We start from the raw sequence: 17599 nt of genomic DNA on the forward strand, positions 1-17599 counted from the left end.
TGAATTCATGGTATAACTTTTACAAGAAGTATCAATTTTTAGTCAATTTTTCAAAATATATTATTGGATTGTTAGCAAGACTCTCCCTCTTTGAACGATAGATCAATAAGCTAAGGAGTGTGAAACACTTGGTAATCTATTTTGTCAACGGAGTTATTTTTATTAAAGATGTCAATATTGACTTCAAGTAGGTTAAGATCAGTTATCTTCTGTATTGCTTTCTCAACAAGTTGATATTTCTTAAGTCAAAAAGTTTGCCTTAAGAACTTATTTTGTAAATAACTTAACATAAAATGATCAAATTAATAATATTCTTTTATGTATCAACATGTTATGCATTTTTCTGCATATTACTAGCCCAATTTCTCTTGCAGTTGACATAGTACCCAATTATCTTATTACAAAAAGCCTACCCAATCCTGTCTTAGGATCTTTTCAACTTAGATAGCAAGATATTAGGTTTTAACATATGTTGTTCTGCATACTAATTGAGCAGTTTGATACCCAATTGACGAGTACATAACTACTTCATTCCCTAAGCACATCTAATGCCCGAGTCTAAGTGTTCTTTTTTGCAAAAGGTTGTCTTTGTCATTTCCTTTTTTAAAGAAGTATTTATCATTCAAGAATTTTTCAACCTTCTATTTGTGCAATCTTAAGCGACAAGACATTTGTTTCATCTTTTGCTTAATCTCGTTCGACAAAGACTTTCTGCTCACCGAACAAAGTTTAAGGGAAATCTTCATCTTTGGCTTAGTATACTTTTGACAAGACTTCTCTGCAAATATAAAAGAGAATTATAGAGAGACCCTGTGTAGCTATGTACATACCTTTATCTATAAAATGCATATTTGTCATCATGTCATGTCTTTTTGATAGACTTTCAAAAAAACCTAGTGTCAACATCAAGCCTTCGACTTTTCAAAATAGGTGTGTATTTTTTTGTTATCGACCAAACTTCACAAACTCAATAACAAAGAGGGGCATTTGTAGACACCCCCAATTTTGACCAAATAGTTTTTTTTTTAATTTTAAATAATAGATTTTGTATCTTTTATAAAGAAAATCATGATCCAATTATATTTTGATTCAAAAAAGCATCCTCAAGATTTTTGTTCAAAAGATTAATTAAATTGTAAAGTCTTAGCTTTCAAACATGACAAAAATCAGGTCAAATACTATATAGGAGTAAAGAGTTATGATAAAATAGGTTGATTTGTCTGATCAAAGTATTATTTTTCAAGTAGGACCACCAAAATTACCAAATTTGGCATTTAAAACATAAGTTAAAGTTGATGATAGCTTTTAAAACATCAAATCATGTTTCAATCTGACATTTAGATAGAGAATTATAGTCAAAACAAGTTATCATGTTATAATGGATCAAATATATGACCCGAATTGAAAACCCCTTATAATGCATAAGAGTACTCGGAATAAAAGATAAAGGCTGTAGAGGCGAGATTCAACAAGTGACCCCTTTGTGCATTAGGGTTCAGCCAAGGGACTTGCTAAAAGATGACTTTGCACATTAGGGTTTTGCCAAGAGACTTGCTAAAGATGACTTGGGCCCTAATCCAACGCCTTTTTTGCAAGTCCAACCATGTAGATGTGTTCGACATGGTAAATTTTCTAAGAATCACCTGTTGGATGTGTATTTTTGATGAAAAGAATGCCAATTTTAAATGCTTCAATATTTATGAAGATTATGAGCCATAGATTTTAAAGTCTTAAAAAAGTTTCTTTTATGCATCATAACCAGATGATTCAAGAGTTGATCCTTGTAAAACCAAGCATGTAGAACACATCAGTATAGTTAGATATAAGAGAAAATATAAAAAAACCATGAAAATTGTTGTTCACATGGTAGTTCTAATATTTTCAGTTCTAACACACACACACACACACACACACACACACACACATATATATATAGTAACTAGAATATGAGAATTTTCCAATACTTTTTTTTTGCAAATCCAATAATGTAGATGTGCTTGGCATGGTGGATTTGCTGGGAATCAACAATTGGATCATGTATTTTCGATGAAAAAATGTGATTTTTGAATGCTTGAATATTTATGAAGATTATGAGCATTGATTTTAAAACCATAAAAAAATCATGTTTATGCATCAAAATCGGGGTTATTATAAATCCAAGCATGTAGATCACATCCATACGGTTTGATTCAAGAGGAAAGGACAAAAAATCTATGAAAATAGTGGTTCACAATTAATTATCATATTTTCAGTTCTCATATATATATATATATATATAATCACCCATGAAGACCCTTCAAAATGATAGCTTCTGGTACTTTTGCTGGACATAAACCTGTAGATATGTGCACCTAAGAGTGTGTTTTGAGATCCGATGGATATGCACAGATATCAGATCCGAGAGATACGCTCTAATCTGAGATTGGAAGATATGAGGTCCAACTCCCCCTAAGTTCGGATCTCAGATCCAACTGTCTCTCCCTTTTATATCACAAAGAAGGAATCTCAGATTGGCAGCGGCCTCCTATTTAAAATTCTGCATTTGATATACCTGAGATCAATGCCACCACCTATCCTCAGATGTGAGATTGGAGGGTATACCCAAAGATTTGTGACATTGAAACCAAACACCAGATCAGATTTCCTATTTTTCTTTTCATTAAAACGGTTTTTACCCTGCTGTAAAGAATCAACGGTCCTGAAAGGTCAGGATGACCAAATAAGGCATCCTCCTATCTGTCAAGTGTTTGCGGGCCCCACCACGCCAACCAAACACGGTTTGAAGGTCCGCCCCCTTATATTGCCCCACAAGGGGATCCAAAACTCTTGCAGTGTTGGTCGTCTCCTCCCCTTCTAAGTCGGACCCCTCCGCAACCGGTTGGGTTCCTCCTCTTCCGGTTCGGAGGGGAATAACGATGAAGGCACAGGCGATTGGCATTGCCGCCGAGTCGTTCCAGCTCCTCGAGATCAACATCATCTCGGCCCAGGGCCTCCAGCCCTCGGGCCGATCGATGTCCACCTACGCGGTCACCTGGGTCCACCCGGACCACAAGCTCGCCACCCGGGTCGACAAGGGCAACCACACAGCCCCGCAGTGGAACGACAAGTTCATCTTCCGAGTCGACCAGTCGTTCCTCCAAAACGAGACGTCGGCGATCATGGTGGAGATCTACAGCACCGGCTGGTTCCGGGACACCCTCCTCGGCACGTCCCGTGTCCTCGTCGGGAACCTGGGAACAACTGGGCAGTCCAACATGAGGTTCAGTGCGCTCCAGGTCTGGCGGCAATCCGGACGCCCGCAGGGGATCATCAACATCGGTACCGCAGTGCTCGACCGGCCGATCCAGCCGCTCTACGCGAGAATGAACTCGGCCGTCGGCTACCAGGACCTCATGGGGGAGAATTTCCAGCTGCAGAACAAGGGTATGTACCCCTTCAACGACTCGGTGTTGCCGAAGAAAGCCGGTTCGGTGTACGACGAGGCCTTCGAAGGGCCGGAGCTAAAGAAGGTGGGGAAGGCATCGTCGTTCGGCGCCACCGAGACGGTGGTCGACGAGTCGGTGATGGAGTTCTACCCGGCGGAGGTGGACGGCTCGGTTGAGAATTGGAGTGTGCCGAGCAGCGGCGGTCGGGAGGAGCTCCGGCAGAAGCTGGAGAGGTGGCGCTCCGAGTTTCCGTCGGTCTACGACTACCCTGCCGACTCGTTCCAGGAGCTGAACGGCTGGAAGACGACGCCTGGCGGCAGTGTTGTCGGTGATGGTGGTGGCAGGGTAAGGAAAGGAGGGCTGTGCTCGTGCTTCGCCGGCGGGTTCGAGTGCTCCATCGCTTGTGGGGTGGATCCGAAGAAGCGCACCAGCTGAGGATCCTGTGGTATTCCGGCCGGACTACGCTATGGGTTGCTGGGCTAAGCGGAAGTTACTCTTTGGGTATACTATGTGTTATGAGATTGTGGGGTTCACAGGTGCTTACGTTGATACGTTGCATGCCTTTGCATGCTAAGGTTGATTCTCCAAAAGGAAAAAAGAAAAAAAAGAATGCTAAGTTTGATAATGTTCAAGTGCTATTGTTTTCGGTTGATTTGTTTCGGAATACCACGGTTTGATCCTTGATTTTCTCTCTCTCTCTTGATATACAAACTGTATGTTCACAGTAGGTATGATTGTTTTTGGGATATGCTATTTAATTTGTCATTAGTATATATGCGAATATGCATTGGCTCTCTCTCTCTCTCTCTCTCTCTCTCTCTGCGTGCGTTGCTATGCAAATGTGCTTTTCCACAGTGAAGTGATACTTTGGTACATCTGAATTTGCTTTGTGCGTATGATTATTTGGTATAACATGATATTTTTGCTTTTTCTCTCTCTCTTGATTGTACAAATTGTATTGTATGTTCACGGTAGCTATGGGTTTTTTTGGGGATATGTTATTTAATGTCATTATTATATATGCTAATATGCATTGGTTCTCTCTCTCTCTCTCTCTCTCTCTCTCTCTCTCTCTCTCTCTATATATATATATATATATATATATATATATATATATATATATATATATATATATATATATATGCAAATGTGCCCTTTCACACCAAAGCACACTATATGTTCCTCCTCCCCCCACCAAACAGGGCAGATAGCTACATCTCATGTTCGGAGGGTCCCAAAGAGCACCACGTATGTAAGCATGTGTGGCTCGTATCCCTATGTTTGTCAGCATCACTTAGTGTTGGAGTTTGATGTAATTGCAAAGACTTAAGTACCCTTTTCTCCATTGGTGCAAAAAAAATGACGATTCTAGAAAAAGAGTGGTTGTAAAGACTTAAGTACCCCGAAAATGGTTATTTAAGACTCAGTCCCTGTACTGTAGGATTATCCAAGAAAGAAATCCCCCTTGGAGAAGGCTATAAACATCAACCTTCTCACTCTCTCTCCCTTCTCTTTTTGCTTCTGTACACATCCAGCAGACGACCCTACATTGCTCCATCAAGTACCGACTGACCTGCACATTGATTGTAGCATCGTTCAAGTTGATAAGCTGTGGAGCCTGATTCAGAGTTTTTGCCCTTACAAGAGGGGGGTCTGAGGGCTCCCCCAGCGTGGGTAGCATCATTCAACTTGATGAGTTGTGGAGCCTCATTCAGAGCTTTTGCTCTTACAGGAGGGGGGTCTAGGGGCTCCCCCCGGCGCGGGTTTCAGGTGCTCAAGTTTCCTGCTCTTGTAACTATCAAAATTTTTTTGGGGCCTTGTATAAATTTTTTTTTCTTTCCCTCTTGTAACTATCAAAATAAATAAATAAAGTGTTTTGTTTAATCGTGGTGCTTATGTTTTCTTCGGTTGTTTCTTGCTTGAGGTTTTTGTAACACCTTTTTCCATGATTTTTTTAAAATTTTTTCGCTTTGCGATTTTCGTAAATCGTTGTTCGATTTGCCATTTTTTTGCTGCACAATTTTCATAAATCGCTACTAGATTTAGAGATTTGCCATTTTTTTTCTACGTGATTTTCGTAAATCGCTACTCGATATAGCGATTTACAAAAATTACATAGTGATTTGCCATTTATTTTTTTTTGCTACGTGATTTTCGTAAATCGCTACTCGATATAGCGATTTACGAAAATCACATAGCGATTTGCCATTTATTAATTTTTTTGCTACGCAATTTTTATAAATTGCTACTCGATTTTGCGATTTGCCATTTTTTTCGCTACGTTATTTTCATAAATCGCTACTCGATATAGCGATTTACGAAAATCACATAGTGATTTGCCATTTATTTATTTTTTGCTATGTGATTTTCGTAAATCGCTACTCGATATAGCAATTTACGAAAATCACATAGTGATTTGTCATTTATTTATTTTTTTGCTACGCAATTTTCATAAATCGCTACTCGATTTTGTGATTTGCCATTTTTTTGCGTGATGCGATTTTCATAAATCGCGATGCCGAACACCGCCCCCTAGAGCACGATCTTCGCCGTGATCAGGCTGTAGTCGCCAGCCATCCCTATGGTAGTCTTGAGGTTCATGATGGGGAAGCCGGAGGCTGTACTCCATTGTAGGTGTACTGGAGGAAGATTCCGTTGTAGGTATCCCTCGAAGGCGAAAGAGGAGTCACCGCAGTTGGTTGCCCACTAGACGAGAGCAACATTTCGGTCACTGCTAGTAGAAAGAGGATGACGATCACCATCAGATTGCCGGCTCTTTGCCTCTCTTGATTTCTTCTCTAGAGAGAGAGAGGGTTTTACAATGTTTTACGGAGAAGGAAGAAGAAGAAGATGATGACGAAAAGTTCAAACAAACATTTTTGATGGCTCAGGTTCGTTTCGCTGGATCACCATCGAATCGTCGGCTCACCATCGGATCGCCGACTCACCATCGTTTCACCGGATCACCATCGAATCGCCGGCTAAGTTTCATTTCGTTGTGTCGACTTTGAAGAGCCAACATCATCCTCGACTTTCTGGATGAAGGACATGTTTGTCCTTTTTTTTTAACCGTTTGTTTTCCTTTTTTTTAATGAAGGACATTTTTGTTATTTTCGCAAACCGTCATTTTATGGCAAGAATAGCAAGAAAGGGTACTTAAGTCTTTGCAACTGCACCAGACTCCCATGCTAAGTGATGTCAACATACACGAGAATACGAGCCCCATGTGCTTACATACGTGGCGCTCATTCGAACCCCCGAACACAGACGTGGGATTCAGTGAATCATCGGGGGAGAACATACACCACCCTCTCCCTTTCCACAGTGAAATGATACTGTGGTACATCTGAATTTTGCTTTGTGGGGTATGATTATTTGGTATAACATGATATTTGGTATATTACGATCTCTCTCATACACATACTCGTGGTTCGGTTACTGAGTTGTTCAAATTGTAAGTCGTCTACCAAAACCAAGCTTCATCCCGAGTCATGAGTACAAATGCTAAAACAGGCCGGACTGGTGCAAAATGCTGACTAGGTAATCAAGCTCAAACACAAACAGGTTAGGTTCAACCAAGTCTAGGTAGATTATCGGCACAATCTTCTCACTTTTGTTAGGCTTTCTTAGTTGTTAATTAATCCCACATTCCAACAGAGGAGATAGGGATGAAAATGAATTGGATATAGTCTGATGTCCGATCCCAAAAAAACATGTATTCCCAAATTTGGATCCCCAAATTTGGATCCTTAAAGTGGGATCCGAAAGTGTATTGGTATCTTATTCAGGTTTGCTAAATCAAATTATTTTTGGATCCAGATCAGGTTAGATTTGATTCGGATTTGGATCAAAATTTGGCCGCATTTTTTAATTAACATGTAAAGAGATTATGTCTAACCTTTTTTAACTGCACCCAGCATCACCACACATTGGATCTGGATTCAACCCGGACTCGTTGGATCTGATTCAAATATAGGTCAGAACTGTCATGGTGATCAGAGTCGCCGGTGGGAGTGCAACTGGGTTTTGGAGGCTTCTTGGTGATGCACAAGAGGGGAGGAATGTGTGAGATAAACCCTCTTGAGTTAAGAAAGAAGATGGGGAAGGAAACTTTTCTTTAGTTACATTATATAAAAGAGAGGGAGGAGGAGGAGGGAGGGTTGTTAAGAAAGAAAGGAAATAGTGGGGCCCTCTTTAATATTTCCTTCAACCCTCCTATACAAGTAGTGACAGCCTTATCCATCACTGCTTTGAAAATATCCTAGGGGTGTCAATGGGTAGGGTTTGGTTTTGACCCAGGTAGAACCAGACTTGTACCCAATTTTTGCGTATGGTATTGGGTCCAGATCTGGGTTTAATTGGATCCATTATAAGAGAAACTATACTTGGATCCGAACCATACCTGGTAAAATAATAATTTTTATCATTTTTACATTTAAAAAATTATGGGTCTTATTCAGAACTCGGGTCGGGCCTAGGTCTGGCATAAAAATTCACAAACTATACCTGGATCCATGTATTAATCGGACCTTCAGGTCTGGATCCTAGACTTAATCAGGTCTTCTTATTTATCACCATACCCGAACCCTATAGGGTTTGGTTTGGGTTGGGTCTGGATAAACCCAACCCATTGACACCCCTACTACCACCGCAGGGGATCACCTGCCTGGTCAACAGATTGTTTGTGAGGGTGTTGAGATGAAGGCACCAGATTTACCTGGCACACGGGTGTATAGCCTTTAGAGGTGGGTCACGTAAGGCAGGGTGGTCATGGGGCCTCAGTTGGGTTTTTTTTTTCGCTTTGACTAGTGGTAAAAAAAAATGGTGACTGCTGCCTGAACCAGGGTTACCGGAAGGGCCTAGTTAAAAGGGGAAGCGTGAAACGTTGCACTTTCGAAGCGTGAGGGGAAGTGTTCCCCTTTTATGGGAAGCGCGCTTCCCCACACTTTTCCCTCGCTTCCTCATTTTTTTCATTTTTTTGTTTCCCCCACGCTTTCGGTTTGCTTCCTAGGTCGCTTCCGGTTCGCTTCCTAGGTCGCTTCTGAGATGGTTCAGAATTTTCTTCTAGTCCCACGCTTCCCCGCTTCCTAAATTTTTTAAAGTGCCTCGCTTTCCGCTCCCGCTTCTCATATCGCTTCCTGCTTCCTCGACTGGTAACTCTGGCCTGAACCCATCACCACAAACCTATTTTGTAGTGACAGGAGATCCATTATCCATCGACTTCAAAGAATGAAACTCATTTTACTTTTCTCGAAATAGAGTGGTTGAGTTGATGCAAAGGCTTGATCTCCAAAGTGCATAATTGCATAATGAGAGAGAGAGAGAGAGAGAGAGAGAGAGAGAGAGATGCAAGGCTTCAATGCAAGACTATAAGAACTACAAAACGAGTTGTATCAATGTATTCCATGCTAGGCTAAACTAAATTCTGCTGAAAATTAAAATGTTTAGGGGTGTTTGTTTCATTCCCTTTCTTAAGAAAGAGGCTCTCTTTTGCAGGAAATAGGATCTCTTTCCTACAAAAGAGATCCTATTTGTAGTGAGGAGAACAGGGTAACTCAGGTTCTTAAAGAAAAGAATGATTTGAACGGCTGGCCATGGGAGTGGTCAAAAAATCATAGATGGAGGAAAGAGTCAGGGATTGGGCGAGGGTGGATGGGAACTCTTGATGAGTTCTGCCAGGGAATCAAAGTAAATATAGGAAAATGGGAGGAAAACTCTGTTCTGGCATGACTTATGGATAGGAGACCAGACCCTTAAGAACAGGTTTCCAACAACGTCTCAAGCCGCGGTAAGAAAAGTACAAGAGGGTTGATGAGGCATGGTCTTCAAGGACTGATTGGGATATTATTTTCAGGAGACAACCTTTCGAGCAGGCTTTGCAACAATGGATTCCCTTAAGAACACGTCGCAACAACTCTAGTTGGGCGAAGAACCACTCTATTGGTTGGAGATTCTCCAGCGACAGAGACTTCTCTATATCATCTTCCTATAGGGTTCTATGCAGACCAGGGGTGCTTGGGCTGCCAAAGGCACTATGGGAGGGGGCTTACCCTTAAGGCCCTCAATGATGGGTTGGCTGATATTGATGGATAGGGTTATTACTGAACTAAATCTTACTAAGCAAGGGTTCCAATTGGCGAGCAGATATGCTCTTTGTTACAGAGAGGAGCAATTGTTGGAGTGTGGAGTATGTTTCCTACCTAAATATAAATCCACAATTTTCGCTAATCCAACTTTGCGGTAACTTGGCAAGGTTGCAGGGGGTCAACCCCTATTCATAATTTTTGAAGAGTAGTTATGTAATTTTACTCTAAACTCATTATTATATTCAACTATACTAGTAGGTTCCTTATAAAATTTGTACTCTTCCTATTTAAGAAGGCATCTTCCTCTGCATTGTGTATCCCAATCAATAGAAGAAGAAAGCTCAGTGGATACATATAGTTTTTGTTGAACCATGTAAAATCTTTGTTTTTATGTAGTTGTTTTCTTCTTCTTCTTTTCGTGCTTATTTCTTCGATTCATCGATAGGTCAAAGGGTTGTTCCTTATCAATATCAACTGGTATTAATGCTTTTGTTTAGAAGGAAGAGTGAGAGCAATGACAACAGACAAAAAAAAATGTGAAGATTGACAAGTTTGATAGCAAGGACTTCAGTTTCTGAAATATGCAGATCAAAGACTCTGTATCATTATCAGCTCCTTCTTGAAATCAAGCCAGTAGATATAAAGCATGAATATTGAGATCTGTTAGACAGACAAGCATTGAGAGTTGTTCGATTGGCGTTGGCCCAAAACATCGCGTTTAACATAAAAAATGAGAAGATCGCAATTGATCTCTTGAAGATGCTCTCAAACATGTATGAGAAACCATCAACGTCGAATAAGGTAATTCTAATGCACTGTTTGTTTAATTTAAAGATGGCCGAAAATGCCTTTTTTGCAGATCACATCAACTAATTCAATGCCATTACAAGCTAGTTGAGTTCGGTGGAGATCAGCTTTGAAGATGAGGTTCAATCATTGATTTTGTTGTCCTTTCTACCAAAGACTTGGGGTGTGACTCTGACTGTTGTGTACAAGGTTAAAGTTAGATAAAGTTCAGTATTTGATTTTAATTGATGATATTCACAGAAGAGAATTAGGTGAATCCTTGAGTTCTGCCTTGAATATTAAATGCAGAGAAATAACAAATCAACGATGTCACAACAAGTCTAAGTTTACGAGAAGGAGAGAGTCTAGACTTCGAAATAAGTAGGAGAGACCTAGTTGCTAGAACTGCAAGAAGAAAAGACACTTAAAGAGAGACTATAGGGTGCCTAAAAAACAAAATCAGAAGCAGAGTGAAGACTCTGCCAATGCAAAAACAACATGGGCAATTTTTGATGCCCTAATCCTAAGTGTTGACAGACTCATTGAATCTTGGATTTTGAAGCATCTTTTCATTAGACTTCATGCAAAGAATATATAGAAAATTATGTTACTAAATTTTTTGAAAAGGTTTATCTTATTGATGATAAACCTTTAGATATTATGAAAAATAGTGATATTAGAATTAAAACTACTAATCATAATTTATAGAAGTTGCAAAACATCAGACATATTTCTAGCTTAAAGAGAAATCTAATCTCTATAGGACAACTTGATGATGAAGGGTATGTTATGACCTTTGAGGATGGATCTTGAAAAATCATCAAAGGTGCTATGGTTATGGCAAGAGGCAACAAGATGGGTATCCTTTACATGACCATGGGTACGAAAAATACCATAGTAGTCATTGATTCATCCTTTGACTCTAAAATCTGGCACTATAGACTTGGGCATATGAGTGAGAAAGTGATGAAGATACTTTCATCAAAGGAGAAATTAGGCTTGAAGTCTATGGATATTGATATTTGTGAGGACTATGTTTTTGAAAAACAGAAAGAGGTTAGTTTTTTGAAGATTGGAAGGACATCAAAAACAAAAAAACTGGAGCTTGTGCATACATACATATGAGGTCCTTCTCCCGTACCATCTCTTGGAGGCTTGTGCTACTACGTTACCTTTATTGATGACTCTACTTGAAATGTATAAATTTATTTGCTCAAAAATAAATCTGATGTATTCTCTACTTTTAAGAAGTGAAAAAGTTAAGTTGAAAATATCTCAAGGGTACAAATAAAGCATTTGAGGTCTCATAATATGAGCAAATATAACAGTAAAGAATTCAAGGTGTTCTGTGTAGTAAATTAGATTCGTATGGAAAAGACACTTTCAAGAACACCACAACATAATGGAGTTGTTAAACTCATTAACAAAACCTTGAATGAACAAGCCAGAAGCATGAGGATATATGCTGGATTGTCCAAAACATTTTGTGTTGAAGTAGTGAGCACAACAACTTACTTGATCAACTAAGGATCTTTTGTTCCCTTAGACTTTGACCTACTAGAAAGAGCATGGACAGACAAATAGGTAAATCTATCACACTCAAAAGTTTTTAGTTGTGTTTCATATGTGAATATAGATTATGATGACAGAGATAAGTTGGATCCAAAGTTCAGAAAGTATTTTTTCATTGGATATGATAATGATGAATTTGGATATTTTTTTATTGAATATGGTAATGATAATTTTGGATATCAGTTCTGGGATATCAGAACAATACAAATATACGAAGGTAAAATGTTATATCCAATAAAAATGTCTTGTATAAAGATAAATTTGTTGCAGAATCTGACAATGCAGGAAAGGGTGAGCAAGTTGAATTAGAAGAGATCTCTGAGCATGATATAGCAAGGAGAGTTCAAAAGAATCTTGAAAATATTATTCCACAACCAGAACCTGTGTCAAAGATGAGAAGATCATCTAGAGTGTCTAAACCTACTTAGTGATATTTCCCTTTGCATTACTTATTGTTGACTGATGGTGGTGAGCCAAAATATTTTAGTGAAGTAATATAGGTTAATAATTTTCTCGAGTGGAAGGTAGTCATGGAAGAAGAGATTAATTCATTTCATGCAAATCAAACATGGATTCTAACCTAACTGCCAAGGGGCAAAAGGGCACTTCATAACAAATGGGTCCATCGAATTAAGGAAGAACTTGATGACAACAAGAGATACAAAGTGAGGTTGGTTGTCAAAGGATTTCAACATAAGGAAGGCATTGACTACACTGAGATTTTCTCTTCTGTGGTTAAATTAACTACAATCAGGCTTATATTAAGTATTTTTGTAGCTGAAAACTTGCACTCAGAGCAGATAGATGTGAAAATTGCTTTTCTTTATGGTGATCTAGAAAAATACATCTATATGGTGCAACGAGAATGTCTTGTAGTGCAGGGTATGAAAGAGTTTGTGTGAAAGCTAAATAAAAGCCTGTATGGTTTAAAGCAAGCCCCTAAATAGTAGTATAAGAAATTTGATATATTAATGTATAACCACATATTCATGAGATGTCAGATAGACCATTTGTAATGACCTCGATGTATAACTTGATTTTTTTTATAAATAAAAATACATCATTATAAATTAAATTGAATTAAACAAAAGTTCAAATCATCCGTAATAGTTCAAATTCAAAACTACCCCCAAACAAAATGTCCAAGCCAAAACCAAATCTTCCTAACACAAGGAACCAAAACCACCACCTCGACAGGTAGCAAGCAAAGTCCACTGACAGCTGAGCAGGTATAATGTCACTCGGCCTCCTCAGAACCTAAAAATTATTAAAGTAAAAGGGTCAAACAACTTGAGTCTGAGTAAGAGAGAACCTACTTGCATTAAATGCACAATATCAAAATACATTCAAAGACAACCTTGCACATCAATCATATAACACAAATCTTAACAGGTGATAAACATAAAATCATGTTAAATAACATAATAGCAAGACAACTTAGTGCACACTCATTTATGCAAAGATTTGCAACAATGCAACAAATCATGCACATGCACGAATATTTACAAGAATGCACGAACATATACAAGATGCATAAACTTACTATTTCAATTATGCTAGTCCTTCGTGCATGAGTTGGTTTTTATCTTTAATTATCATTTTTTTTCTTAAATGATGCATGCAATGGTCTATCTACATGCATTTCACATTCTGGTTTCAATTGTCAATTACACATCTGTAGGTGCAACAAAGAGTCTCCTAGTTTGGAGGTACGACCCAGGCTTGTATATTCATGCAATTGTGTTTTATTAGCCTACGTGATGCCCCAACATTGGTCATATCTCTGGAGTGAGACAGTAAATTCATGAAAGTTTTCAAACTCCTACAACCTGATATATCAATATTTTCTCATGAGTCCTACCTACTACACCGCAGACAAATCATGATAATTTCTTCTAACACCAACTATGTGGATGGAGGACAATGCAACATTTCATGCTTAAACAACATCCCCACATAGTCAATAGTTGTGTCATGCTTACTCTCTCAATAAGCTAAAAGAGAATTAATTTTATTTTGATTTCTTAATTAACTCTCTTGTTAAGTGTGTCAATACAAACATGCAACTACATTCTTGGTTCATATGCAATAATATTCATGACACCATATGCATGCGCTTGATTAGTCTTTACCACAAAAATTATATAAGTAATGCAATCAACATGCAGTTAGTGTAGGCTAATCAATCATGTGTATGCATGCACAACTCAAACATGACATTGATTTGCAATTCACTTTATGTATGCAACTTATACACTTTCAGATCATGCTATCACAAAAGCATATCATGTATCATTATATGCATATATTTAATTATAAAGTATTTCCATTGCAAATTTCATTTCATAATGCCTTTACACATGGCACATATACATTTAAACTTTGTCAATATCATGCATCATTGTGCTTATTGCATAATGCTTCCAATATCACAATTTATGGTTCATGCAATGCTTAACATGAATTATCAACTGAAAAAAACTTAGGCATTTGATTGAACAAGTGAGGTAAATTCAAACCTCAGTTTGCCTATTTTTATAAAATCAACCAAAATTCACAGAAAACATATATGACTTTTATTTTTTACTGAGTACGCCTTAATATGTTAGAAAATAACCCAAGAAACAGATCTAGAAAATCAGCTATACAGAAATTATAAAAATTCTATAACTCCAGACTATTTTGGAAAAATAACAAACCAATTTCTGTAATTTCTAAAAAAAATCCCAACTTGATGATTTTTCATGGATTTACTAATAATTCTTTTTGCAGAATCCCTTTTACAGTATCTTTTACTATATGTTGGATCTATCATAAATTTTTCATGATTTTAAATGAACTATTTTGAATAGGTTTTTGGGACTTTAAAAATATTTGGTCAAAACAACCCTATAACAATAGCCAGAAAACTATGCTCAATTACAACAAGCATTTCTCCCTCAAAACAAACTCAAATCAAATAAAATAAATGCTAGAATTAAGCCCCAGATGTATAGAACATCATAATATTTTTATTTATTGCTTTCTAATCAGTATTCTAAGAGAAACAAAATTATTTTAAAAACTGGTCAGTTTACAAACGAAAAAAACAGAACAAGGTTATCATAACTCTTGATGAAATCATAAACAATAGGTTAAATATGACATTAAAGCATGATTCACCACAATAGATGATGTTATAACATGAATACAGTAAATACACAACAATATTTAATCCTTTTTCATGCTGACCTACCATTTAAAATTCATAAATTCAATTGGTAAAGCATAATACAACATAAACCTAATCTTTAATTCATATTTAGCACTAATCACATGATGAATAAATTAAATCATGATATTATAGATCATTGCAAACATGATAACATCATTATTCACTTTTTTAACATGGCATAATCCACTAACATGTGCACAATAATCTAATTCAAATAATTAAACCAATTTTTAAAAATCAGTTTTGCCTTTTCTATTCTACAAAATGATTTTTGCATATTTTAAACATAACTATAGGCAAGAATCAGATTTGCAGCATTATGATTTATAAAAAAAAAAAACACCCAAACACGTCAACATATACCCATTATACTTGATGAACAAACCCATAAAATATAGATCTAAACATTCACCACAATTTTTGCTTTTAGGGTTTTGAAACTAGCTTTCTCCAAAAATGCTTTCTCAAAACTGATTTACCAAAACACCATTTTGGGTTTTTGAAAGTCATTTTCATCTAGATCTATTAGCCATAGACGATTCTAGGCATAGATCACATGTAGATCTAAGCTTTGCACCAAAAGAGGGTATGCCAATACATCCCGAAATCGAACACCATGTAAGTAAAAGTCTCATAAATCGAAAACACTTTTTTCATAATGAAACCTTTACTTTTTTCTCCACACACACCTCCTTTCGAGATTATTTAGGACTTCTTAAAGGTGGTTGCAGGTCTCTAATGGAGGTTTGGACCACCTCTAAGGTTAGGAGAAAGAAGGAGATGTGAAGAATAAGAGAGAGAGAGATACACTTCAATTGAGAGAGAAAGGTTAAATAAGTACAATAAGGGGGTGGGTGTCCCCTCCTATTGGGTCTCCCTTTTCTTCTAGAGATAGAACTATACCTCTAACTACCTAGAGGTGGGCCCCACCAGCTGGGATGTCCCACCTAGAAGGCTCCTCTGGGTGAGTCTTCCAACTCCACTAAAATTCTTTCTCTAAAAGAATTTTAACCCTTTAGATCTCTTAAGAGTCTTTCAAAAATAAAATTTCAATCTTTAACTAAATGTGGGGTCCACTAAGGGGGGGGGCATCCCACTCTCTCTAGAACCCAATTAAGTTAGTTAGAGATCTTCTTCCATAAGGTCTCTAGAATATAAAGTAGGCCCCACCTAGGTGGCGTCCTACTTGGGTCCAATCCAAGTGATCCAGATCCAAAAAACTTGGACCATATCCAATCCCAGTTGGGTTGGATCCAGGTACTAAACATTAATTTTCAATCTAATACTTCAATTAAAAGTCCATATCCATAAATAAAGTTCAAATCAATATTGGATTCAAATACTAAGGTTTGGATATGAAAATGACTCATCCAAGATCCATAAAAGTCATTGGTCATCCATGAACTCTTGTGGGCCACTACGTTGGCACATGGCACCCCATTGGGCTGGGCGTGACTCTCTGGGTCTCATAATAATTCTAGTTTGAGTTCAAAATACAACTTAGTCAATTTTAAACAACCAAATGTTGAACTTTATCTAAGTTAAAAAACCCAAAATGGAAGCCGATCAATTATAAAAATCATATTTTTTGAACTAACCCATAACCGAAATCATAAAATCTGATCTTTTACGATATCTATGGCCCATAACGGACCTAACTAGAGTCTTAGTTTAACTTAAACGCTTGAATTTTGCTTGAATTTAACCAAAATTTTGCTTGAATTTAAAGTTAAAATGAATCGAATTCGCAGGTATTACACCATTATTGTTACGTTAAGGTTTGATGATTGCTATATTATTTTTCTCTTGTATGTAGATGATATGCTTATTGTAGGATTTAACATTTAAGAGATTGATAAGTTAAAACAATAATTATCGAAGAAATATACAATGAAAGATTTAGGAGTGACAAAGAAAATACTTGGGATGAGAATTTCTCAAGATCGAGAAGTTGACTTTTTGAAGTTGCCTCGGGCAAATTATATTAAAAGGGTGTTAAGCATGTTTCTATACAAGATAGAAAACCCATTAGTACTCATTTGACAAGTCATTTCAAATTATTGAAAGTACAATCACCCCAGTCAGATGAGTACTATGAGTATATGTCCAAAGTTCTATATACTTCAACAATTGTCTTCTTGATGTATGCTATGGTTTGTATTAGGCCAGACATCCTTTGGCATGTCATTTCAAATTATCGAAACTACAGTCACCCAAGTTAGATGATGACTATAAATATGTGTCCAAAATTCTATATACTTCAACAGTTGGTAGCTTGATACATGCTATGGTTTGTACCAAGCCAAACATAGATCAAGTAGTGGAAGTTATAAGCAGGTACATGACATCTAGGAAAGCAACATTGAAAAGTTGTGAAATAGAACCTTTGATACTTGAGAGGTATCATTGAAATGACACTTTGTTTTGGCAAAGGTGACATGATCTTGCAAGGCTTTATTGATGCGGATTTAGGTGGTGATGTTGACAATCATAAAAGCACTACAAGTTATGTCTGC

The 17599-nt window shown here is 37.4% G+C and overlaps 1 protein-coding gene across 1 annotated transcript; it reads left to right on the forward strand.

Moving 5' to 3' along the window:
- The first annotated feature begins 2915 nt into the window (after nucleotides 1-2915).
- Nucleotides 2916-3860, forward strand: LOC149821344 (uncharacterized). Its single transcript, XM_089981937.1, has one exon. It carries the CDS (start codon nucleotides 2916-2918, stop codon nucleotides 3858-3860), a length of 945 nt encoding a protein of 314 aa, XP_089838063.1.
- The last annotated feature ends 13739 nt before the right edge of the window (nucleotides 3861-17599 follow it).

This window comes from Nuphar pumila, chromosome 12 (genome assembly GCF_984573655.1).
Source record: "Nuphar pumila chromosome 12, dmNupPumi1.hap1.1, whole genome shotgun sequence".
In the NCBI taxonomy this organism is placed as follows: domain Eukaryota; kingdom Viridiplantae; phylum Streptophyta; class Magnoliopsida; order Nymphaeales; family Nymphaeaceae; genus Nuphar; species Nuphar pumila.